Source organism: Leptinotarsa decemlineata, unplaced genomic scaffold (genome assembly GCF_025532065.1).
Source record: "Leptinotarsa decemlineata unplaced genomic scaffold, Ldec_3_MD MMD2_tig00000010_RagTag_RagTag, whole genome shotgun sequence".
Classification (NCBI taxonomy): Eukaryota; Metazoa; Arthropoda; class Insecta; order Coleoptera; family Chrysomelidae; genus Leptinotarsa; species Leptinotarsa decemlineata.
In genome coordinates this window covers 1094592-1121134 of record NW_027412538.1, presented here as the reverse complement: position 1 = coordinate 1121134, position 26543 = coordinate 1094592, and the positions used below count along the sequence as shown (strand labels likewise).

At 35.3% G+C, this 26543-nt stretch overlaps 1 protein-coding gene across 4 annotated transcripts in view; it reads left to right on the top strand.

Annotated features, from left to right (window-relative positions):
* Lpin (phosphatidate phosphatase LPIN) overlaps window positions 1-26543 on the top strand; it is an 85309-nt gene that overhangs the window by 38284 nt on the left and 20482 nt on the right. For 2 of the 4 annotated variants that reach the window (XR_012464558.1, XM_074171220.1), the window contains exons 1-2: window positions 9038-9251; window positions 14525-14756. Coding sequence is in view for 1 of the 4 variants with exons in the window: in XM_074171220.1 (XP_074027321.1) it covers window positions 14577-14756 (180 nt within the window). In the remaining 3 variants the exon portion in view is untranslated. Of the gene's footprint in view, window positions 1-9037; window positions 9252-14524; window positions 14757-26543 lie in introns of those variants that run through there. The other 2 variants (XR_012464559.1, XR_012464560.1) reach the window with 1 other exon arrangement.

The window sequence follows — 26543 nt, the reverse complement described above, 5'->3', positions numbered from 1 at the left end:
TACTTCGACTATACAATAAGAATTTTTCCAACGAAACATCAATGGGCCCAACTTTCGTATAGCTGCTTACCCCGAACTTCAGGTTATGGTAGAAATTTAACTCACTATGTGTTAAATACGTAGACTTGGCAGATACACCTTTCTACGTGATAATAATAAGTGCGTGAATAAATAAACATTCGGATGGGTGACCTTGTTTATGAAAGTTTCGCAGATCATACGATTTCGCTATATACCTACTTGAGTCGGGCACGTGTTGCCGAATAACATATTGTTATTTACGAACAGTCAATAACGATTGTGAACTCTCTCAAAATTTCATAATGCGTTTGATACAGCAGGTCAACTTCCTGGAGGCTAAATCACAAATTATTCACTTTTGTATGGATTTGCTACTAGTATTAATGAATTATACAGTGCATTTCTTTAATGCGCCCCCTTTTATTTTTGAACGGGTCAACTCACCAAATTAAAATTTGGGCAAATGAAATAAATGCATGAAAACTTTATTTTGAAGTGAAATTGACGGATGGAAAGGGGGGTCTTGTGTCACATCATTTTGAAGCTCCTGACGAATACTTCACAACCCTGGAATATGGAGTCAATATCTTCACCTACTAAAAATGGCGGAAAATATAATAATTTCCTGAAGACAAACACATTAATATCGATATTTTTAGAAATATTCCTTTTTTTCTGCCATATGGCATTTCCAACAACCCGATAAGGTTTATTACGTTATTTTTTGTTTATGAAAACGACAAAAAATGTCAGTACGACAATGAACATCATTGAAGAAAAAATTGAAGTGATTTTTATTTACGGTGCGACGCGTAACTTTCACGAGACCGAAAGGATTTTCAATGAACGTTTTCCGAATCGTCCTATCTGTAGAAAATATTTGAGGGAACTTGTATCTAAATTCACAACTACCGGTAGTGTACATAACTAAAATCCCCCAGGTCATTCGTCCATTCCGAAAGAACAGCAAGTGCAAACATTTGGTGAGATGGTAGTAAATCCTGAACAATCTTCTTATTCCATCGCGAATGTTTGTGAGGTGTCTCCTTCTACTGTGTGGAGACTTTTGAAGAGGAATAGATATCATCCATAAAAAATTAAAATAATACACCAATTAACTGAAGATGACCAAACTAACTGACTGTTATGGGAAAACAAGTATAGTTGAGGCACCAGTCAATCTAATAATAACACTGATGATCTTCAAACATGACTCAACCTCTGATGGAAGCATCAAACTCTTACGAAGGTTCGAAATTGATGAACATTTCAATCTAGCAGACCACTATTATAATCGTCATGCAGTCAATGTTCACTGTGGTTCTGGCGTTGAATCTGGTCATTTATTACGCCTTTGCCAGAGACGAAACGGACTGCTTTAAGTTTGACGATAGTCATGTCACTAAGTGTTCTGGCGATGTATTGAATTTATTGGAGCCTCTGGAGACACCCTACATTTTGTTTCATGAGAGAGAGAGGACATTGGCAGATCAAGATCTTCAGATATTGTGGTGCTACAGGTTTTTCCGGGTTTTCCTGCAGCTGAAAAAGCAAATACCTCACTGGATGAAGTCGTCCCGGGGCGCCAATTAATTTTTGTTGTTGTTTTATAGTTTCATGATTTGTATTTTGGAAGTGTTACCAGTAAAATATAGAAACACTTCATTTTGAGATTTTCACTCAACAGTTTTACAAAAACACAACACGTGTTTCGCTATACAATAGCTTCTTCAGGCGTGTCTCTACTCATAGACACGTCTATACTCAAAATTATCTCAAAATTAGAAATCATAAAATGAACGAACCAATCAATCCAATTCAGTCTACACGTTTACTAAAAGCAATCAATAGTTCTCAGATACTCTTTGAATTATTGATCTGTGTATTAGTTTCGTAATTGTTGCTTCGTAATATTTTTTGCATGTATATGCTATAAATTAAAGGCCTCTAACTTAAAAAATTATGATATCCATTTATTTGTAAGATTGGTATCAAATTGTTCAAAAGATAATATGTATTTTTTCAATGCTATGACATCTAATAATATTGATCGTCATTAGAACTTGCGTAAATAAATATCAATCTAGCTTTTTCGTTAAATCATGTTGACGTTAATGAAAATGATGCGCAATAAAACATATTCGATTCTTTTATTGACACTTTTACATTTTGATTGTGATATAAAAATATTTTTCAAATAACAGGGATCATTTTGAAAATTTATTGGTTTCAATTTCCTCACTGAAGCGACTACTGGAATCCAAACGACTATGGAAAACTATCCAATTTCAATATTGGCGAAAATGATGTGATTATTTTGAGATTAACATACTTAACTTGTAAGGAAAATCGATCTGTACCTATTATTATTATTATATTATACTTCCGTCAAATCCGAAGATTATAAATATTTACCCTAGTAGCTATACAGTGCATTTCTTTAATGCCCCCCTTTTATTTTTTGAACGGGTCAACTCAAAAAATTGAAATTTGGGATAATGAAATTAATGCATGAATACTTTATTTTGAAGTGAAATTGGCAGATGAAACTTTCAAGATGGCGACTGGACCCCATCTGGGAAAAAAAATTAAATGGAAAAGGGGGTCTTGCGACACATCATTTTGAAGCTCCTGACGAATACTTCACAACCCTAGAATATAATGTCAATATCTTCAACTGCTACAAAATGGCGGAACTTTTAATAATTGCCTCAATACAATGACATTTAACTACATAATATGAGGTAATAAGCTTGAGGTCAGTTCAGAAAATGCTCGAAATGGTTGTCTTGAACTTCTTGACATATGAAAAGACTATCCGATATTTCACGCCAAACATTTTCGAACACAGTAACGTCAATATCTCTACAAATATTTATTATTCTCATCTGACAAATACTTCACCACCCTAGAATATGAAGTCAATATTTTCACCTACTACAAAATGGCGGAACATTTAATAATTTCCTGAAGACAAACACATTAATATCGATATTTTCAGAAATATTCCTTTTTATCTGCCATATCGCAATTCCAACAACCCGATAAGGTTTGTTGAGTTATTTTTTGTTTATAAAAGGGACAAAAATGTCATAATGGTTTAGACTTTCACGGCTGAGGTTTTCAGTGTCGTTGCTTTTAGAGTTTGAAAGCCATGGGTTTTTGGAATTTCTTCCTGACTACTGTTGACCCTCTCATCACTGAAATCGTCGAAACGAATCCTAATGAATTCGATATGGATATTGTATTCCAACAAGATGGAGCACCACCACATCACTCCAGACAAGTAAGAAACTATTTGGATACTACTTTTCCCGGTCGTTAGATTGGCCGTCGAGGACCTACAGAATGGCCAGCCCGCTCGCCAGATTTGACACCTTTGGACTTTTTTTATGGGGCTATTTGAAGCAAACAGTGTACGAAACTGAACCTGCTTCAATATTGGATATACGACAGAGAATAATAAATATTTGTAGAGATATTGACGTTACTGTGTTCGAAAATATTCGGCGTGAAATATCGGATAGTCTGTTCATATGTCAAGAAGTTCAAGGCAACCATTTCGAGCATCTTCTGAACTGACCTCAAGCTTATTACCTCATATTATGTAGTTAAATGTCAATGTATTCAGGCAATTATTAAAAGTTCCGCCATTTTGTAGCAGTGGAAGATATTGACATTATATTCTAGGGTTGTGAAGTATTCGTCAGGAGCTTCAAAATGATGTGTCACAAGACCCCCCCTTTCCATTTAATTTTTTTTCTCAGATGGCACCCAGTCGCCATTTTGAAAGTTTCATCTGTCAATTTCACTTCTAAATAAAGTATTCATGCATTAATTATATTATCCCAAATTTAAATTTTTTGTGTTGACCCGTTCAAAAAATAAAAGGGAGGGCATTAAAAAAATGCACTGTTTGACCGATTATGTATATTAAATGAGTTATTTTGATTAAGTTTTTTTAAAACCATCCCAAATTCAATTGCCAATACGTATATCGTTTACTTTTCTTTGAAAATGTTAAAACTGTAACTTAGTTCTGTCCATAAGTAGTGTGTGTACTGTGTCTCTTAATTTAAGCAGCAAAATAATAAGGTGCTTGTTTCCTGAAATGTGAATATTCAATTTTTATGATATATTTCTATGGATAAATCAGTTTAATCAATTTTTGAAGACAGTTTGTTATAATTTCTATATATAAAACAGTATGAAATTGTCAATTTCATCTCCGTAATAATAGTGGTTATAGTTCAATAAACGAGGAAAATCTACCATTCCAGTAAATGACCACAATCTAAGTTGATTAATTCTTCTTACTTCAATATTATATTGAAATTTGTTCAAGCTTCTCACTGATACAAATTTAATTTAATGTCAATAGTGGTTAAGAAAACATATGAAAGATTTTAATCGTGGAATAGTTAGCAATTTATAGATCAATACATTGGATGAACCGTATAGATAACATTGAACAGAAAATATCTGTTACAGAAATCAAAATAAGAGGCAACGGAAAGCGTTGAAAAAGTGATTCCAATTCTTCTGATTATTCAGATCAAGACCCTCACTTTCTGTCATATTCATAGTATGGAAAGGAATATTATCCAGGGATTATAATCAAGAGAAACTATATTGACTATGAAGTTAGGAAGTTGTATTAGATTGTTATGAAAGTTTTGTACGTGTTTATGAGACAACTTCAAGCTGTAATATCTCAGTAAATACTTATTCATTTGATAAAAATCAAGCGCCATTTGAATCTGAACTTTTTCCAACGTACCTAATACAAGTCGATTAATTCTGTCAGCATGAAAATTGGGTGATCCGGATTCAAACGAGTCGACATAGGCCGTTTTTGTCTGGTCCTGATTGGCAAAGGTTCTACCGGTGAGAAAGTTATCGAAGTGCTTAAAAAGTCGGTAGTTGGTTGGCGACAGGTCTGGAAAGTATGGTGGCTGAGGCCGAACTTCGATGATCAATTCGTTTAATTTTCGAACGGTGATTTGTGAAACGTGCGGACTGAAGTTATCGTGGAGCAGGATCAGACCTCTTTTCTTGACCAGCTGAAGTAATTTTCGGTACATTTAGTCAATTTCTCACAATAGAACTCTGCTGTGATGGTTTGGCCCGCTGTCAACCATACAGTAACCATGGTCCTTTTTTGGTGGGTACCTGGGTGTGGCTCATCGGTGTCAAACCACTGTTTTGAACGTCTCCTGTTGTCGTAGAGGATCCACTTTTCAACACACGTGATGATTCGATCGATAAAAGGGCTGTTTTGGTTTTGTCGATCCCTATTTTCGAGCTTATTGACCTTTCCAATGCGTTTCAAACCATCAAAAGCCGCATGGAAACTGACGCTCAGTTCTTTCGCCATCTTACGCACCATTTGTGATGGATCAGTCTTCACCAGGATCCTCAAATCCTTGTTCTGGATTACTGTAGGCCGACCACATAGGGCCTTATCTTCGAGGCTAAAGCCTTTGGAAAAAAAATTTCGCAAACCTAAGTCTAACACTGCGTTCATTACCACCATCATTGCCAAATAACTGATTAATTTTTTGGGCTGTTCCGGCAGCGCTATGATTCAATTTGAATTCGTAGAGAAAAATTGGCTGAAAAGAGGCACAGTATAATAAGTATTTATTAAGATATGGGGATACAAAAACACATGACAGTCTCCTAAAGTAATAAAGCGGTGAATTAGCGCAGTGGTAGTACGGTCTTCCGGACGTGAGTTCGATCCCAACCTCTAAGTGTTTGCTTCATTTGCTGAAACGCGTCGAGCTTTGGTGATTGGAAAAAGTGGTTGTTTTTGGCGAAAACCATTAGGGCGAACCAAACTTCAACTAGATATTTTTCTCGCGAGAATTCATTTACTTGCAGGCGGATTGATTCTGCTTCATTACGCGTGGCTGACGGAACTGAGAATAGCCATGATGCTCCTGAGCTTACCCAAAACACGTGGCTAATGGCAGTAGTAGACTATACCTTTGACATCGAAAAAAATACTTGTATCGGTAATAGAATAGAATTGAAGAGTTGAAATTCAGAGTAAAATAAATTACCTATATCTAAATTGATTCAAGTAAATCGATGTTATGAATTAAAAAGAAAGAAGTCGACGTAGATTTCATAGGAAATAGGGCAACCTGAAAAGATTTAAATCATCTTTTGATAACGCTGAGTTAGTTAGGGAAGGTTTGGTTAGGTTAGGGCCAAATAAACCCAACTTCTTGACAAAGCCTATTAGTTTGTATGGTGAGGGGTTTTTCAGGTCAGATGGTAAGAATACGGCTCTGCCGAACTCTAAAAACCTGATTCGGTCCTCAGTGGGGCAGGCATAAAGTATATGCTATGCTGTTTCATCATTTTCCAAACAGAGGCGACATATACTGTCTTCCGACAGTTCGAGTCTCTGCATGTGATGATTCAAATGACAGTGCCCTATAAGAAGGATTGTTAGACATCGTAGTTCATCCCTACTGTAGTCCAACAATTGTTTGGTATCAAGCTTCGAAGGGCAAATAAACGCCTTGGAGTGAGCCAATCCTGGAAGATTCTGCCAGAAGTACATAAATATTCTTGCCATCCAGGTGCTCAATGTTTGTTTGGCAAAGCCTAAAGAGATGCCAATGACAAGTTCTGGTCCGATGAAGGTGCTTGTATCACCCTCCTTTGCAAGGAAGTCAGCAGCCTCATTGCTTTCCAGGCCAGTATGGCCAGGAATCCAGACCAGAGTCAATCTGTTAAGTCTTCCTTTGGAGGAGAGTCGTTTTTGACAATTTGCTACCAATTTAGATCTTGCTCGGTGGGAGCCAAGAGCTTCCAACGCCGCTTGACTGTCCGAGAATATTTTTATTGACTTGTGTATGAGGTTGGACTCTTCCAATCTCTCGGCACACCAGAGGATCCAGTCCTTTTTACTCGGGAACAGTACTTTATAAGGCATTTCGTAGTTAACAATTGGAGGCATGAAGTCAGAGGTCATTTCCGGAATGCTGTGACTTCCATGCAGTGTCAACCAACAGTCTGTTGCACTCTGCATTAAATGGATTTATGCAATTGGCAATGTGCACAAGTCTATATGCAGTCCATCTAGCCTCTCTCTCCAGAAAAATGTAGAGAGGAGGTAGATCTAGAAGGATCTCCATGGCCATTGACGGTGTGGTACTAATGGCACTACTGATGGCCAGACAAACCTGTCTGTTTAACTTTCTTATTAGTCAGTGGGCTATGCTTGAAGACTGGCCGTAAACAAATCTAAAGTAAATGGAACTTCAAACGTTCCAGCCAGTCTCTATACACCTACACAGTAGGTTTAATGGACTGACACCTATCAGGACACCTTTCAGTTGTATTGCCAATTGCATATGCAGGACATTTTCTGTGAAAATTCCTGCACTGACGCCTGTCGGATATAATCCAACGCCCTTCGTGGTATTAGCCAGGGGAGTAGTTGTTTTCTGATAGGTGTCAGTCCATTAAACCTACTGTGTAGGTGTATAGAGACTGGCTGGAACGTTTGAAGTTCCATTTACTTTAGATCTGTCTGTTTAAGCCAGAGAGCTTCACCTCGGCCGTTTTCTGTAAAGCCTTCGGTCACCAGGCAATTGCACCATAAGTGATCATTGGTCTAACAAACATCACATAAATCCAATGGATCTGTTTGGGACCTAAACCCCAAGTTTTACCACAAATCCTTCGACATGTCCATAGGGACCGTCTGGCTTTGTGTGAAACTTTTTCCAAGTGAGCCTTCCAGGTGAGTTTTTTATCAAGGACAATGGCAAGATATTTCACCTCCTTTCCAAATGGAATGACCTCACCATTGAGGGAAAGTGGCGTTAGATAGTCCAATTTTCTCCTCCTGGTGAAGGGGATTATCACAGTTTTGCTGGGGTTGACAGACATCTGCTTCCAAAGACACCAACTGTGAACAACGTCCAACGTGCTTTGGAGGATATTACAAGCTACCCTTCCCGACGTGGACCTTGCCAAGATGACAAGGCCTTCTGCATAAGCTTGCAGATCTGATTTTCTTCTGTCGAAGGCATCAAGCAGACTATCCATGAGGAGCCACCACAGAAGGGGAGATAGTACCCCACCTTGAGGGCAACCTCTGGTGACCCTGAACCTAATGGCCTCGCCTTGAAGAGTCGTAGTTGCAGTTCTGTTTACCAGCATGGCATAGATCCAGCCAGTTATGGTCGATTCTATACCTTTCCTAGCCAGAGACGATTCTATAGATTTGGGTAGTGACTTGTCGAATGCTCCTTCAATATCGAGAAATACAGCCACCTCAATCTCCTTGTTGTCAAGGGATTGGAAGATTTTCTCTACAAGGTTGTTTAACGGTAAATCTGTCAATTTGCCGGTTTGATAAACATACAGGGGATGCATTTAATGTCACCCTCCACCATCCAGTATCCTCTCGAGTCCTTTCCGCAGGAAGGATGTAAGGCTGATGGGTTGTACCCGACCCACTTAGTTAGGGAAACAAGATCAAAATGACTTTCTCTGTATTAACGTTCACATTTGAATTAGTGAATAGTGATTTATGTGCAATTCAGTGTGACAAATAAGCACTCTGTAAATGCTGTCAACAGTTTCATCTCTTTTATGCATCAAAAGAAATAGTCGTTGATATTTGTGCCTTCAAAGCAAAAGTGAAAAACCAAAAATATATTTCCCCCAAAAACCCTTCTATACATCGATTTTTGAAAAACATATCTATGCAGTTAACTTCCGGGCGGGATTTAAATCTAAATCTGTTCAAAAAGTGTGACATCTAATTGTCGCTAACAGAATTGGCATGGTGTAAGTGGCTGCTCTCAATTTTGTTGTATGAAATATGTATGTATAATCTCGGTCGTCTTTTGATTGCTAAAGTGATGTAAATGGGCATCATATTATAAAATATCCTCTGTTTCAGACTCCAAACCCGCAGCTGACTTGTGAAAAGCGCGCGCGCGCACTATAACGGGCGGCATATAAATAAAACGCTTCGATTTTGTGCGGTATTCATAAACAAGGACGCAATTGAGAAAGTTAAGTTTCAAATTTAGGATTAATTCTAGTTAGTTTCGTGGAACGCGAACTGTGATAATTGCCATGATTTTACGCGAGTGAAAAATGAGTGTGGCTTTATATTCTAGTGATTAATTGACGCTAGGTGAACATTTGAAACCATATTGTTTTTTGCGAGTGTGTGCACAGTACAACCAAAGGTAGGTTAAAATGAAATTTCGAAACTGAAAGAACTGTTTATTAATAAAGTAGATTAAACGTTTTGATTTTCATCGCATGGCAAGTTTTCAAGGATGTTCATGAAATTAATCATTCATCTGTTTCGTTTTCTATGATTATGCATTAAGTATATTTGATTACCGTCCGTTTTAATGGAAACATCAATTTTGAGAAGGGGTTTTCATGCCTCAAGTTTTGTTCAGTTTTGTTTCATGCCTCCTGTACGAAGCCAAAGGAGTAGAAAGCGTTCGCATTAACTTCAAGGAAACACTTTTTCCACACCAGAACAAAAACACTGTTTTTCGACGTGCGTTTCGCTAACCAAGACCGAATATTGAACGTCTGATTTTGCTTTATTTTATCATAGTTCTCTAACCAAACTGTCATCATCAGGAAATGATAATACTGAGTTTTAACTAATCTGCCTACAGATAATACTCAATTTGAGTACATTGATACAAATATCAAAAACCGTTCCCTTTCAAATCTAAAAACTGATAATTTTGCAAGAATACTTTTTTTTTTGTATGAGTGTGTTCTAATTACGAAATCCTCCCGTATAATTGGGCTGACTTGTACTTTATGGGATACTCACGGATTTTGCGATTTTTTTTGGTATGACACTACATGATAGTAGGAATTCAGAACACTTTTTATTGTTTGTCGGACTCAATTAGTTTTCGAGATATAGCCTGGCAAAATTTGTATGATATCATATTTTTCTTTTTTTTAAGCAATAAACGATTGCAATTCACATATTTTTTTATTCAACACAACTTTTTCCATATCAACGCACCTTTTTCTATCCCTTTTCAATCACTTATTGCCGAGTTTCCTGAAATTAGAATGAAATTCCATAATTTGTCAGATGTACACAAATCACTTTGCATTAAGTTTCACTATTCGAAAATACCTACGTTCCTTTTTGAATTCGGAGGTCAGGTTATATGTTGAGGAAAGATACTTTATACAAAAGTAAATATTCGAAAATTCGTTCCTTTTAGAATTTGGAGGTCAGGTTAGATGTTTAGGATATATAGTTTTTTTAAATTTTAAAGAAAGGTTAGACTGAGTTAGGTTAGGTCGGGTTAGGTTAGATCGGTTTAGGTTAGGTTGAGTTAGCATGTGAAAAATTATGGAATTTTAATCTAATTTCAAGAAACTTGGCAGTAAGTGAATAAAAAGGGATAGAAAAAAGTGCGATGATATGGAAAAAGATGTGTTGAATGAAAAATATGTGAATTGCAATCGTTTATTGCTTAAAAAAAAAAGTAAAATATGACATCATACAAAATTTGACAGGCTGTATCTCGAAAATTAATTGAGTCCGACAAAAAATAAAAAGTGTTATGAATTCCTACCATCACGTAGTATCATCACAGAAAAAATCGCGAAAATCCGTGAGTATCCCATAAAGTAAAATTTTGCCTATAATTGTTCTGTTTTTCACTAAGTTCTGTTAACTTTCACGACATTAGTCATTATGCCGGCTTAAAGGGAGTGTGATAATTATTTCTGAGAAATAATTATTTTTAAATCAAAGAAATTTAAAAATCATTGATACAGTTCATTGTATGATTTTTACTATAATACATAAAATAGTAGTAATTTGGAAGTAACTTATCATTTTACGCTTGAGAAAGCTATTGTATAGCGAAACATGAGTCGCGGTTTTTTATAATGAAACTCATACAATAAACTGTAATAATGAGTTTTGATATGGATTTTCATCAAGTATCGGCCAGTTCTATTCAATTATCGAAGAAATTTAGCAAAGTGGCAATCTAAAAACGAACCTATAAGAAAACCCATAATTACCTCATAAGATACTTACATATTAATTATTCTGGAGTTCAAGAGAAAAGGATATTTGAAAGATTAAATAATACATTTGAAAAGTATGTTACTAAATCAGTTCTTTCAACTTTTGATAGTTTAAAAACCCTCTTTAGGTACTATTTTTTTATTTATTTCAAGTTTACCCGCATCAACCATATGGGTTATTAGCGGGATTCGATACATTTCATGTCATGTCACACATGTCGATACATTTATCACATGTCACACAATATATTTATAGACTTCAAGAAATTAACAAGTCTATCAATGTTCTGTGGGGTGAGGATTGCTCGTAGGTCACCGGGTAAGCCAATAGCACGTCTTTGTCGTTGGTAAGATGAACAATCCAGAAGAATGTGGTTTACTTCAAGGTTTGTTTGGCAGGTTTCACATTTTCTGGCCACATCTCGTTGAAGGAGGTGTTAATGCGTTAGCTTGTTATGGCCAGTGCGGAGCCTGGTGAGAATCACTTGGTACCTTCTACACATCCCCATGTATTGGACGGGATTCAGATTCGGGTTTATTTGCAAAAGCTTGTTGTTTTGATTTTTATGCCATCTGTCATTAATAACGGGCTTCATGTCTGTATATGGTATTTTTGATATAATTTTGGCAGATGAGTCTGCACTGGCCTCTTTTGCAGCCACGTTGGCCTTTTTATTACCAGGAATGCCTATATGGTATGGGATCCACACCAGTTCGATATTTTTTCCTTGGAGTCTCATCTCATATATCTGTATCTTGATGTTCTTTAGTATGGGATGTTTTGGGTAGGGCTGTTTAATGCTCTGTAAGGAGCTCAGGGAGTCAGTGAATATTACCAAATCTTTAGCGTTGAGGTTTGTAGAAAGTTTAATCGCTTCCGCTATGGCATGCCTTTAGGTACTATTGAAGTTATCATTATTTCTTATGTCTTCGCGCGGGGACTCCACGATATTCTTTGGTTTTCCCACTACAAAAAAAGTTATATTTCAGGTGGAGGTCGTTCGGGAATTGAAAGTAAATGTAGTTTTTGTACTACATCAAGTACCTACTTGATAAGTGATACTAATGAGATAGCAACATACAATTCCGCTTTCTGCTTCGATAAATTTGTAGGGGGTTAAAATGAACACCAATATGTCGTGACACAATCATACCGCTGAAATTGCAAAGGCTGCTTCCCAAAAGCTTGGAACATTGTTCCAAACCAGAAAACTATACTCACCTCAGCAACTTTTGATGCTTTATAAAGTTCAGATCCGACCTTCTTTGGAATATTGTTGCTCATGTATGGAGCTCTGCCTCCAAACATACCCTGTAGTTGCTGGATCCCATCCAGAAAAGAGCCATCCGCCTGATTCGAGACGCGAACATCACGTGCAACCTTGATAGCCTGGAACATCAAAAAAGGTTGGAGATTGGTCTCTCTTCTATAGATACTTTCACGGGAGATGTTCAAGTGTCTTGGCACAATTGATTCCAGTAAGAGCGGTACATATCAGAAATACGCGAAGGGCTATTGCTGCTCATCGTTTTGAGGTTCAACTCAGTAGTACTCGAACTTTACTCTTTTAAACTCTTTCATCTGGAGAACTGCGTTTATGTGGAATAAACTTCCTGAGAACGTTTTTCCAAATGGATTTAATCTCCAGCTATTCAAATCCAATGTGTATCGCCATTTTCGCACAGACACCGCTCTGCAAATACACAAAATGCCAAAAAAAAAACAATAAAATTCTGGTATCGATTTTTTGAATTGAAATTTCTGAATCATTTGTTAGAGCTTTCTTCTTCAAAATAATTTTCAGAGAAACAAATTGCCATTCGAGATGAATACGGTAGTTTCCTGAAAAATAAACAAGTTTCTTGGAAAATAAACAGTTAAAATAAACTAGAACAACCATAAAAACATATTGCAATCATTAAGTAATGTCGTCAGAGGCGTGCCGCCGCAATTTTTCTGTGTTCACATTTTTATCTGTGTCATATCAAGAATGGAAGTGAATTCAGCAGTAGATAGTGTTCTTCAACAATAAAAACTCTTCTGGCGGAAGATTTTGCTTCTAAATTCAGAATTTGAAGTCTTAATCTATAACTACTGTGTAGCGAAACGCCACTTAATGATCCTTATAAAAAAATCACTTCATTTCTGGATGTGTTACATTAATTGGATAACATAATCTGCAGGTTTTCATGCCTGACGTTTCGTTTTCTACTGCGGTAGGCCTTATCAAAGGCGCGGTGCCCGAGTTGGTGCTCTCGTTTTTCCGAACTCGTTAACTATGATACTAGCATTTGACTCTGGTTTTATATTATTATTAGTGGGCGTGGTTGGGTTTCTCTTAATTACCTGACTTTGTGTACCTATAAGGACAGGTAGCCAGACTTTATTGATGTTAATTGCCTCTTCTTGTCTATTGAAATTATCCCTGTGTTTTTGAATTTCTATTGCCTTTCTAGGTTCTCTTGGATAGTAATTTTGAGTTTTATCGAGTATTACTGTATCTTCGAATGAAAAAATGTGAGTGCCTTCGATAATTCTCACAACCTGCACTATGTTGTCCTTCAATGTTATATTGAATGTATTGTAGGTCAATTCTGTGTAGAACAGTTGGTATGAATACTTCAGAATACTTGGAAAACTAACCAAGTTGTGAGGGTATTTTGTTTTCTATTTTTGGCGGCTCTAGTATTCTATGTGTGACCCAACAAAATATAAATATATATGCACATTCCAAACACTAAGATTATGGGCGACATTCACAATGAATTTCATGTCTATGTGAAATCGACTTTTGATGAACAATTTATAAACATTTGTTTCCGGTAGATTGAAGTAATTTGTTATATGCTAACCACTTCTAGACTTAATGCTGTGCTATTGATATTTTTAACATTATGTTAAAATTTATTATTATCAATTATTAATTATTATTTAAACTTTTCAAAAATTACATCTTTATTTTACTGAATTTTGGTCTGATTATTATGGTTAATTAAATAATTTTGAAAATATTAAATTAATGTCTTCGAAAATCTTAATTTCTGGCCTGTTTTGGATAACTGATTCACATTTAGTAATATTGAGTAATCAATTTTTTATTTTCGGAGAAGAGTTACCCAATATTGTTTACAGAAAACAATTTTCGAGTTGAAAATTTACTCTAACTTGTTACTCGGCAAATATTTATGCAGGAAAAATATTTTCAATTGTGATATGCTGTAATAATAACCGATTGTTGTTCTGATTTATGAGTAATAATATATTAGTTTTATGATGCTTTACGTTTTTATTCCTGCAAAATACCTCACTCAAAAAAAATTACAATTCTACTATTCTTTGTGATAATATGAAAACAACAAATTGCAAACATTCATTCTCTGTCGACGTCAATTCTTTTCGAGAAACTGACATTTTTTTTTTTGTTTCCAGTTTACCTGATACCGATCTCAGATTAGAAAAGTAGTTAAACTCATCTAGCAAAATGCATGGCATGATGAAAATAATTTCCAACGTCAAGGACTTCTATAATGAAATAAACGGTGCTACGTTAACTGGTGCTATTGATGTGGTAGTTGTTGAGCAGCCCGATGGAAATTTCAACTGCTCTCCTTTCCACGTGAGATTTGGAAAGCTAGGAGTCCTTCGGAGCAAAGAGAAAGTGGTGAGTAAAATGTGATCCATCCATGATCGAACTTGAAGTCAAATTGAACTGTGAAAATTATGAACATTTTATTACATGGGTTTATTAGAAAATGCACTCATTACTTCAGTATTGTTAGTGGGAACTACAAAGAAAAGAGTGGGAGATTTGAAAAAAAAAAATAAAAGAAATCATTCTTTTTAGTTTTCATATCTGAACTTCCAGTAACGGCTCATTCTTAAATGTTGGCAGTGAGTTCTTTAAATAAGTAGCAAACTTGTAATTAGATACTTCATTAATTATAACAAACATGCAACTCAAACCACATGTACGTATACTTCAATAATACTGTACACTGTATCTGTATCTTTAGAGTAGGGAGGGTGAGTGTAAGCCCACGCACTTAGGCCACATGTGACCCATTGTACATCCTCCCGAGGAGTTGTCCTCCTAGGTCATCGTCCATCCTGTCCTTTCCAGGAAGGTGGACAGGTCGCTGGGAGACATCTCCTTTATATCGGCAGGTGTAGGCCAAGACTCGCCGAACACACACTCTCTTATTGACGATAACTCCGGGCACTCGCACAGGACATGCACAGTCTCATCTTCCTGTTCACACATCCTGCATAGAGGTGCGTCCACTAGCCCCATATTATGTAGGTGTTTCCTTAGCTGACAGTGGCCAGTCAGAAATCCTACTGTAAGGCGTAGATTTTTCCTGGTCATCGCCAGATATTTCTTCGGCGCCAGCTTCCCAGGGTCGCCCAAGGTGATCTTGGCAAGATTACAACCTTTGATTCCATTCCATCTCTTTAAGGATTGAGCATGTGTGTAACATTTGATTAGTTCCGCAATTGTCGAAGTCATCAGGCCGTGGGTGCCACTGGGTCCTAAAATTCTCAGTCCAGCCGCTTCCTTGGCTAAAGAGTCGGCAATGCGATTACCTCAACTCCTGTCGTGCCCTTTAACCCACCTCAGGATAATGTTATTATCTACCGAGGCTTTGGCTAAATCTTGGTGGCACTCTAGTACTAGCCCTGAGGTAACACGCTGTCTGTTCAAGGCTAATAGTGCTTGTCTGCTATCAGTGCAGATTGTTATGTTTTTGCCAGAAATTCTTCTCTTGGTTATTTCTTTTGTGGCGATTGAGATACCAGCCAGTTCTGTTTGGACCACGCTGGTATTTCTTCCCATTCCCCACTTAATCCTTAGGCTTAGTGATCTGGAGTACACTCCACATCCTGAGCTTTCTTATACTGTACACTATTGCAATTGTTTCTTTAGAGAACTTTTCTTATTTTTTTGTTATCGCATCGGTGTCTGTCTAAAGTCTAAATTGATTTCCATGCACATTTTCGAACTTTATAGTTAGGAGCGGGCATTCGCTACCTTCGCCATTTCCTCTAACTCGTTCACCATTTCTTCCGTATCAGCAAGGCCGCCAGAAAATAATTTCGAGGGGGGGTTTGGTTGGGTGGAACAGTAGAAAAACATGAAATATAAAAATAAACGAAAGAAAGAAAATGGTGTTACATGATCATATATATTTATTAGAAAACCATTACAGAAATATTAACATTTTTTACAAAATCAAATTTAGTTTTCTAGCGTTCTTTGCAGCGAACAAGTCAATTACCTCCTCGGTGTCGATGTCAATTCTACGGTGGATTGACATCAACGCCAAACCATTTAGTCGTGGAGTTTATTAAATAAATTTTGAGTCGTTTCAGGGAAGAGAAAGTCCTCTCAGGGGTACATGTGGAAACAGGCAGTATCGCCAAGATCTTTAAGTTTGTGAATGTTTGGAAATAAAGACTGGTTGCATTCTCCGAGAGCTTCTATAGCACATGTTGGTCGATCTAGTTTAGATTCTTTCAGCCATTTTATCCGCCACATGTCTGATTCAGCATTCACAAAGTCCCATTCTAAATATTTTTTATAGAACTCAAAGGAATATTCTTGATATTTATTATTGATTTGTTCTTTGCATCACATAGAAGGAATTAAAAAGTTGAGAGATGATAATGTGGCTTTATGATTTTGGAATCTCGACTGATGCTGATCAATGAACTCATCCAAAAGTGGAATGATTATAGTAATTCTAAAATAAGTTTCAGGATCTTTTGTGTTGTAGTTTGTCCTATGCTCTTGGCGTGACGTTATTCGCGGAATTTTAATTTCTTCGTTTACAGTACAGAGCAAATTCTGTGCATTCTGGAAGAGTTTAGCAAAATTTTAATCAATATTTTGGCGAATATCTTCAATAGTCTTCATGATTAAATCGACATGTTATAAAGCTACTGCCAAATCGAAAATAGGAGATTGAAGTATTTTGCATAGTGTCAGTGTGCATGGGAACAACATTCCTAAGCAACATAAGCTTATAACAAAATCACTCGAAATGACTGATCTCAGAAAAGAATTAGCCTTTGATGATGTTTCACAATCCATGTCAGTGCTTAAGTCGTCTAGTGTATCAGCAATAGCTTTGAAGATTTCCTTGAATCTTAACAACCCATCATGATTTTCAATCCAACGGGTCTCGCACATTGCCGTAAGGTTTTTCCATTGTGTTTCGGGGAAGTTTTTTTCAATATTCTCTTTCAAGCACTTGTTTCGTTTTGCCGAGGACTTGAAGAAATTTCCAACGGATTTTATATTTCCAATAGTATTCCGAATAGGCTGAACTTTGCAAGAATGAGCTAGAGCTAAATTCAATGAATGTGAGCTGCAAGTTTTCTTAATAAAGCCGTTTTTATGGAAAATAGTTATTCACGTTTTACCTACAAGTGTTGAAACTGGCATTTTATTTTGTGAGTGACGATTATTGCAAAACGAGCGTCAGCAAGTGGAGCAAACTCACGATCAAAATAAAATCACTTTTAACAAATGTATCATACAAATTTTTTTGTATAATGTTACTGCTGATAATTAAAAAAAAATATAGGGTCCATGGGATTTGAACACACGATCTTTGGATTACAAGGCATATGTTACAACTACATACGCCAACTCACGTTATTTTAAGGAGGATTATTGGTTAGTCATGAAGGACTTTCTACAGTTGGACTGAATACTACTTCGTCATCGTCAGTAACTTCACAGGGATTTAATATTACCAATAGCACGAACTGCATGCGTGAACTTTTCTAAATGATTTTTGGTATATAGGTGTTCTGATTGAAGTGTTTCTATCAAAGAGATTTTCAATAACAGTTGTACAAAAAATAATTTTTAAAGAATTTGATTTTTAGCTTATGACAGTTTGGTGACTCTTTTAAGTAATTGATAAATGGTTATTGACGGTGTTTCAAAAAATCGCCAAAAATGAATGCAAATATTGATTATTCAAACGAAGTTCTTATGAAATTATTTATTATACACGGACAGTGTGATCAAATCATTGCCAGAACTTGTAAAAAATTCAACAAAATGTATCCTGAATTAACACCAATGAACGAGAGGAAGTTTGTAAGATTACAAAATAATTTCCTTAACTATGGCTCCATGTTAAAAGCGCCTTCAACATTACCAAAACCTGTTACTTCAAATGAGGACAATACTGTTGACGTTTTGGCATATTTTTATGCATATCCAGAAGTTTCCATTCGCAGTGCAGAAAAAGATTTAGGTGTAGCACATGCTTCAGTACAACGAATTTCGAAAAATCACGGAATGCATCCGTATAAATTTATCAAAGTTCAAGCTCTAAAAGCAGAAGACTTCGAACGTAGAATTAATTTTTGTGAATCCCTTTTGATTCATACACAGGAAGATCGGGAATTTCTGTCAAAAACAATTTGGAGCGACGAATCAAAATTTACGAGGGATGGTATTTTCAATAGAAGGAATAAACATTTTTGGGCTGATCATAATCCTCATGTTACAAGTGAAATGGGTTTTCAAGAAAAATTTGACCTGAATGTTTTCTGTATTCTGAAGAACAATAAAATTAGCTTTTTTATTTATGAAGACCCACTGAATGCAGAGATATATCTCCAAATATTAAGGACGACTGTAACCGATTTTCTTGAAAATTTGCCTTTAGAGAAATATAGGAATTCGTGGTTTCAACTGGACGGAGCGCCAGCTCATTCCACCCAGGAAGTTTCCAGGAAACTTGACGAACTCTTCGACGATCGTTGGTTTAGGCGTTTAGGGCCATGAGATTGGCCACCGAGATCACCCGATCTCACGCCACTTAACTTTTTTTCATGGGGTGTTTAAAAAAAAAGGGTATACAGTACTCCAATGCCTACCAAAGAAGAATTGCGACGGCGAATAGTGCGGAGTATTGAAGATCTGGATCCCCAGGAAATTGAAAAAAGCAACCACAAGTCGCGTACAAAAAAACAATTTAAAGTGTTTAGAATGTAATGAACAACATTTTCAGCATTTATTCTAAAAATGTGATATTTTGTTTACAATTTTGTTATTTTGAATCATCCTATTCTGTTATTGTCTGTACTCTCACATGTTTTAGCCCACAAAGTCTAACTTTTTACCTAGAAATGACTGATTTTTGGTACAGTTGTTCCCTGGAAACTTTGAGCCATAGTTGAGGAAATTATTTTATAACCTTACAAACTTCCTCTCGTTCATTGGTGTTAATTCAGGATACATTTAGTTGAATGTTTTACACGATCTGACAATGATTTGATCACTTTGTTCATGTGTGTAACAAATAATTTCATAAGAACTTCGTTTGAATAATCGATATTTGCATTCATTTTGGAAGATGATTCGAAACACCGTCGATAACTCTATGTAAATTACTTATAAAAGTAACTGAACTGCTATAAGCTTGATAATTCCACTGCTACCTAAATCCAAATTCTAAAAAAAAAATGTTTCTAGAAGAAGCGACTTTATTGAGAAAATTTGACGATTTAGGTACAGGGACATGATATATCATCTTGAATCATTTTTCACCATCTTTCAATTTACCGAGTAATATACAGGGGGTTTCATTTGAAAAAATTTACTTTTGACTACTTTTATGCACAATGGAAATAATAGTAATTTTAGCACGCCCTGTATGATATGGAGTCGATTTCTTGGTGTTATTTGAATATTTCGAGTTTGTCCAAACTATCATCAAAATATCAACTTTTCATGAATTAGGAGTACTGATGTACTTAATTTCAATTAAGGCTATGTTTTGGACCATATTTAGCATAATTTATTTTTTATCTCGAAAACAGATAGAGATAGGTATATGACATTATTAACAAAAAAGTATTAAAATACCAGAGCGATTCCAAAAATGTATTAATATACGGGGTGTTCCATTAAAAAAATAAAGTTTCTAGGACTTTTTGATGGAAGTGGCAACGCCGCAAAGCTGAAAATATTTTAGATCGATAGAACAGGTAAGGAAATGTGAGAGGTGAAATTTTCAGAAAAATCATGCTTTGCGTTTTCCAGAAACGTCTAACCTACCATCGACCGTGAGTCACGCTGTATATTCCGCAGAAACGGCATAAGCAGTGTTGCCAATGTAAGATGTCAAAATTACTTACTTTCAGCTGTCGTAATACTCACATTTTCGCGCCCTTATTTAGTATTCCTCACAAAATAATCACATTGTTCGAGGGGGGATCAATCTCCCTTGATCCCTCTCTGGCTACGGCGTTGCGTATCAGTATTGAAGACATTTTATTGATTCGTTTTTTAAATCTTGTAGCACTGCTACAAGGAGCATCACAATAGATCTGAAAAGGTCGCGGTGAATTAGGCCAAGGGCTAGGTAATCTAATATTATAATCCTCGTGAAATGTGCCTCATTCCACACAGCGTCCTCTCTTAGAAATAAAAAAACCGAATAAAATTATCTCAATGTTTTAATTGGGCAGGCATTTAACTTCTGCAACATCAATATATCTGGGCCGCATTAAGATGGCTCAGAATATATACCTACTTCAACAAAAAACTGGTTCAACAGACATAGTTCGTAAGACCAGAACCCCACAATGAAGAGTTTTTTTGTTACGAATGTCGTTCTGGATAAAAAATTTTTCGAGGTAGCAGAGCTTTGGCAAAAAACAATGATTTACGAAGACTAAAGGTAGGTTAAATTAGAAAATATAATAGAAAATGTGTTTGAAGGTGATTGACAATGTTTCATGGTGAATTTCACTAGTTCGCACTTCCATTGTCTAATATATAAAATGATTTGAAATCTCTCAAACAACTAAAAAAAGAGAATTAAAAATGAATAGCTGAAAATAACAATTATATTAATTAATTATATTAATAACCTGAAATGAAAGAATAGTGAAATAAAATACAAATAACAATAGAACGATTGAACAAAAAATAAAAAATAAAGTATAAGAAAGTATAAAAAAATTAAATGAAAAAAAATTAAAAATTGAGAGATTCCAAGCCACTTTAGTTCACGACGTTTCGATTGTTAGTATTTACAATCGTCTTCAAGTGATGACTGGACTGATTCCTGTGAGAGATGACTATTTATGGGTCGTTCGATTACTTTCACTTATCCCCGCTTTCAGTCGATTGATGGTGGTTGGATTCGCGGTTCAGATACTGTCCCGTGTCAGTGGATTTTCGGTATACACATGTTTCCCACTTAGTGTCGGTCCTCTTCACCAAAACGTCTAAGAATGGCAATTCGTTGTGGATTTTCTTCTCCATTGTGAAAGTGATTGAAGGTCTCATGCTGTTGATGTGTTTTAGGAAGGCTTCTAGTTCAGTATTCCCACGGTTCCAAATTATGAAGGTGTCGTCAACATATCTCAACCAGACTCGAGGTTTCTTGTGGGCTTCTTCAATGGCGGCCAGAGTTTCAAACCACTCCATATATATGTTGGCTATGACTGGTGAAAGTGGCGATCCCATTGACAGTCCCTCATCTGGTGTAAAGAATTCGTCCTTCAGTTGGAAATAACATTTTCGTACACAGCATCCTAGTAATTCCATAATTATTTCTATAGGTAGATTCGTTGTCTCTTTCAGGTTCCCGTCTTCGGATAGCTTTCTCTGTATGATTTGGGGTGCTTCTTCAACCGGAACGTTGGTGCAAAGGCTTTCCACGTCGAAACTAATTAGTTGATCTTCCTGTGTGACTTCAATTGACCCTAGTTGTTCGATAAAATGTCTTGAATTCTTCACAAAAGACGATGTTTTTCCTTGTAATGGTTGTATTATGGGAAGTTTAAATCTAGACAACTTTTGAGTAGCTGAATCTCTGGAGCTGATGATCGGTCTAAGCAGAACGTCAATCTTGTGGATTTTGGGTATTCCATAAGTAAGGGGGCTTACTGTGGTACGGTGTTAGCGATGATCTTTCCTTGTCTGAAAAATAATCTTGGTGTTTTTCATATTCCATAATTATTTCTATAGGTAGATTCGTTGTCTCTTTCAGGTTCCCGTCTTCGGATAGCTTTCTCTGTATGATTTGGGGTGCTTCTTCAACCGGAACGTTGGTGCAAAGGCTTTCCACGTCGAAACTAATTAGTTGATCTTCCTGTGTGACTTCAATTGACCCTAGTTGTTCGATAAAATGTCTTGAATTCTTCACAAAAGACGATGTTTTTCCTTGTAATGGTTGTATTCTGAGAAGTAAAAATCTAGACAACTTTTGAGTAGCTGAATCTCTGGAGCTGATGATCGGTCTAAGCAGAACGTCCTTCTTGTGGATTTTGGGTATTCCATAAGTAAGGGGGCTTACTGTGGTGCGGTGTTAGCGATGATCTTTCCTTGTCTGAAAAATAGACTTGGTGTTTTTTTCAAAATCTGGTACAACTTCCTTGGGAAATTCATAATAGAAAATGATGACATGAGATTCATATGGTTGACATTTTCAAGACTTCACATGTGCACATGAAGATACCAATCACTCGTGTCAGAGAAACGTTGAGAAACTCCCGAAAAATATTTATAACATTATATAAATATTGAATGAAACGAATTATTTGCGAGGTCTCTTTTATGAGCGGAAGATCGCGAAATGTAATGAATCATCATCATTAATAGAATATTATCTAAATTATTCAGCAAAAGCAACCGTGATAAGTGATATTAATTTCACCTTTCGATAGTGACACGTGTTTTTCATTATAATCTTTGTGTTTGAATGTTGAAACTGTACTTTAACCTAGGTTAAATGATGCCTCATTGTCTACTGATTTTTACATACAAAAGGTGATGTTTTTAAATGAAATGAGATAGAATGGATAGATTGATGGATAAATTTGATTTTTTTTATAAGCTACTTTATACTTCATAAACATGACATTTGAGGCAGGTATAAGCCAACGATTATAGACATACAGGATTGCTTACTTACATATATCGCCACGTTAAACAAGCACCGAGCAGATGTGACGTAACACTGGTGACACTTTTAGTAGCTGCCATAAGACTGTGTGTTATTTTAACATTTTTTGAGAATTATTTTCGGACAGTATTACATTGTTTTTTGTTAATTTTGATTAAATTTTGATTTAACTATACCAATTAGGTTTCTGAAACATTGAGTTTGTTATTGTAAAAGTCGTATTTTTTTGTGCTTTTGAACATTTTTCAAACTGGTGTTTGAGGTTTGTTTTTTGCCGTTGTTTAACTTTTTTTGTTTTTGAACTGGAAATTTTCATTTCCATTTTTAGTTAAAATGCTTGGCCGTATTTGTGCAGTGTCAACTTGCAAAAGCAATCAATTGACTTTAAAGAAATAACAGAGGACTCTTTGGAATATATTGCTGGATACTTTGCTAAAAGCATAAAAATGATCCACCTGGTTTGGGCGATTATACTCATAAAATAAAAGCAGAAGATCATAATTATAATATACCTTCTTGGGTCCAGCAACTTTCATTGGGAGGTCTTATTAAACCCACAGATAAATTGGTTAGAAAAAATTAAAAAGTGAAACAAGCTTTTCGAAAAACATCATTTGAATGGATTTGGAAAAGGGCCAGGAGTTGTAAAAACTCTTTCGAAAAAAAAAATTGCAAAAAGGGAAGAATATTATTTTTTAATTTTGCAAACTGAGAACAATTATCAGAATGAAATATAATAACTTAAAGGCTGACGAAAATAGGTCACTTAAAAGAAAAAATTTAAACAATTCTGATAATAGAAACAAATCGAAAATTAAATATAGTAATACATTAGTCCTTTAAATTTATTTTTCTACATTCATGCAAAAAAAATGAATTCAAATATATTTAGTGGATAAAGAAGTTCCTTTTTGCTCTAATGTAGAATTATAATATATTAAATTGTAGATTTATCAATTTCATCATTTATGGAACAAAGTTAAATTACTCTATCTGAATTTCTCATTTTCTTAATAAAAAATAAAAACCGTATCATGTTTTTTCTGTCAGATAAATAAAAAAGTTGTTACACCTATAAACAATTTACTACTTACATGTTTTTTAGATAATACTATTGTCTAAAACAAAGTTCATCACAAAATTTTTGTGGGAGTTACAGTTTTCAAGAAAATAATAAAAAACTTATGAAACCTCTTACTTTTATAAAGGGAAAACTAGCTCGCCCTATCATCCACAAAAGAAAAATTTTTACTTAATATTAATCCATTTATATTAAGTATTTAATCCTATATAAAAATAATATTTTAATAAGGGATTTACATGAAATTTGTTGATTATAATTTAAAAGTGCAGTACCTAATCAATCCCGTTACTACTGTTACGTTACGAGATCACGTGACGTGTCTAACAAAATCGCAAAAGTAAGCAATCCTGTATGTCCATAATCGTTGGGTATAAGCCACATTTTAGAGTACTACTTTGCGTAAGTCTTGAGAGGAATTGTTACCTGCTTTTGTTATTGGATTATGCTTGTATTTACTAAACATTCAAAATTTTAATAGAGAGTTGAGTAAATGTTGTTCTACTATAAAAATGATAATTTATGGACTGAAGGACAGCTTGTAAAGCTTGTTGATGATAAATATGTTTGTTTGATTTGCATATTTGATTGAAACTGTTGAATGAGTATTTTTCCATTGCTCTTTTTTTTCACCAATCGTAAAATCACTTCAATAAGGATCCACGCAAAATTATACGAACCTGATAGGGTTTTTTCTCGTAGGACGATTTTATATTGTTTTCTCATTTGCCTTCAGGCAACATCTTATCTCAACATCTTGAAAAACATATTAATTAGAGATAATGCGAATCAATTCGGAATGTCTAGAGAGGTTGCAAATTGAATATATTACCCCATAAATACTTAACAAAGTTATAAACAAATTAAGATGAAAAAAGACAGGTTATTTTTCACGAATATTTCGAAAACTATATCTTCTAAGAAAAATTAAAAGATGAGAATATTTGCAAAAAATCATTTCGACTCTAAGAATTATCTGGATTATTTACTTGGTGTAATTTCAATGCTGAAAATCGAGTTCCGTTCTACGTCACTTCCTTGGATCGTTCAGCTTTCAATTAAAGTGTAATTTTTTAAATAAAAAGCTATCAAAGTTATTTTACTTTGTATAGCCTTTTTAGACATATACCTAAAAAGATTATATAAATAACTAACAAGTGTCAAAAACAAAACATGAACAAAAATATTTCGGGAGATTTTACTTTCGCTAGGTGTTGGGTGAAAAATACTCGAAAATATATCGCAATTTTTCAAGTAATTCATCTGAAAATATATATAATCATATATAATCAAATGAACAACTCACGCATTTTACACTGATGATATCGAAAAAATAACGACCTCAATTGTTGAAAAATCGACGAAATAATTCTCAGCCGAATTTGTTCTTTCAAATGTTCGGATAATACTATTTTTATTAAACTGTTTTATTTTGCTTGCCCTGTTTATTTATTTATTTGTTTTAATCAAATTTAGTAATTGAAGCTTGACCCCCTTCCTGTTGACAGATTGATCTGAAATTTGGTACACACATTTAGTTTCGATGACAATACAATTTAATAAATTCTGTATCATTGTAAATCCAAGATTGCCGCAGCTACAAAATGGCGGTATGCATATTTTTCCACAACTACCTTAATATGGGTACCAAATGACAGGGCATGACTAGTAGAATAGTAGTACACTTTGATAAAGATGCAAATTCAAGATGGTGGCAGCTACAAAATGGCGGACTACATATTTTTTCACAACTACCTCAATATGGGTATCAAATGACAAGTAGAATAGTAGCATGACTAGTAGAATAGTAGTACACTTTAATATAAAGATGCAAATTCAAGATGGTGGCAGCTACAAAATGGCGGACTACTTATTTTTTCACAACTACCTCAATATGGGTACCAAATGACAGGGCATTACTAGTAGAATAGTAGTACACTTTGATGAAGATGCAAATTCAAGATGGTTGCAACTACAAAATGGCGGATTGCATATTTTTTCACAACTACCTCAATATGAGTAACAAATGACAGGGCATGACTGGTAGAGTAGTAGTACACTTTAATAAAGATGGTTGCAGCTACAAAATAGCGAATTACATATTTTTCCAAAACTACCTCAATATGTGTATCAAGTGACAGGGCTTGACTCGTACACTTTGAAAAATGTTCAAATCCAAGGTGTGTGCAAAATTTTGTGGGATTTTTTGTTTTCGCTATCCGCTTTTGATCGTCCACCTGCTTGCATCGTCCTCGCTGCTCATTTCATCTCGGTTTAACGTAGCAAATCACTTCTCCACCGTTTATTTCACTGGTGTAAAGTCCAGATAATGTTTATCAAGATAAACATTGGCTTCAATATAATTTTTTTCGTCAAAAAGCAACGCTTTATTAACACACGAAATTCCTTTTTATCCATTTTCTTC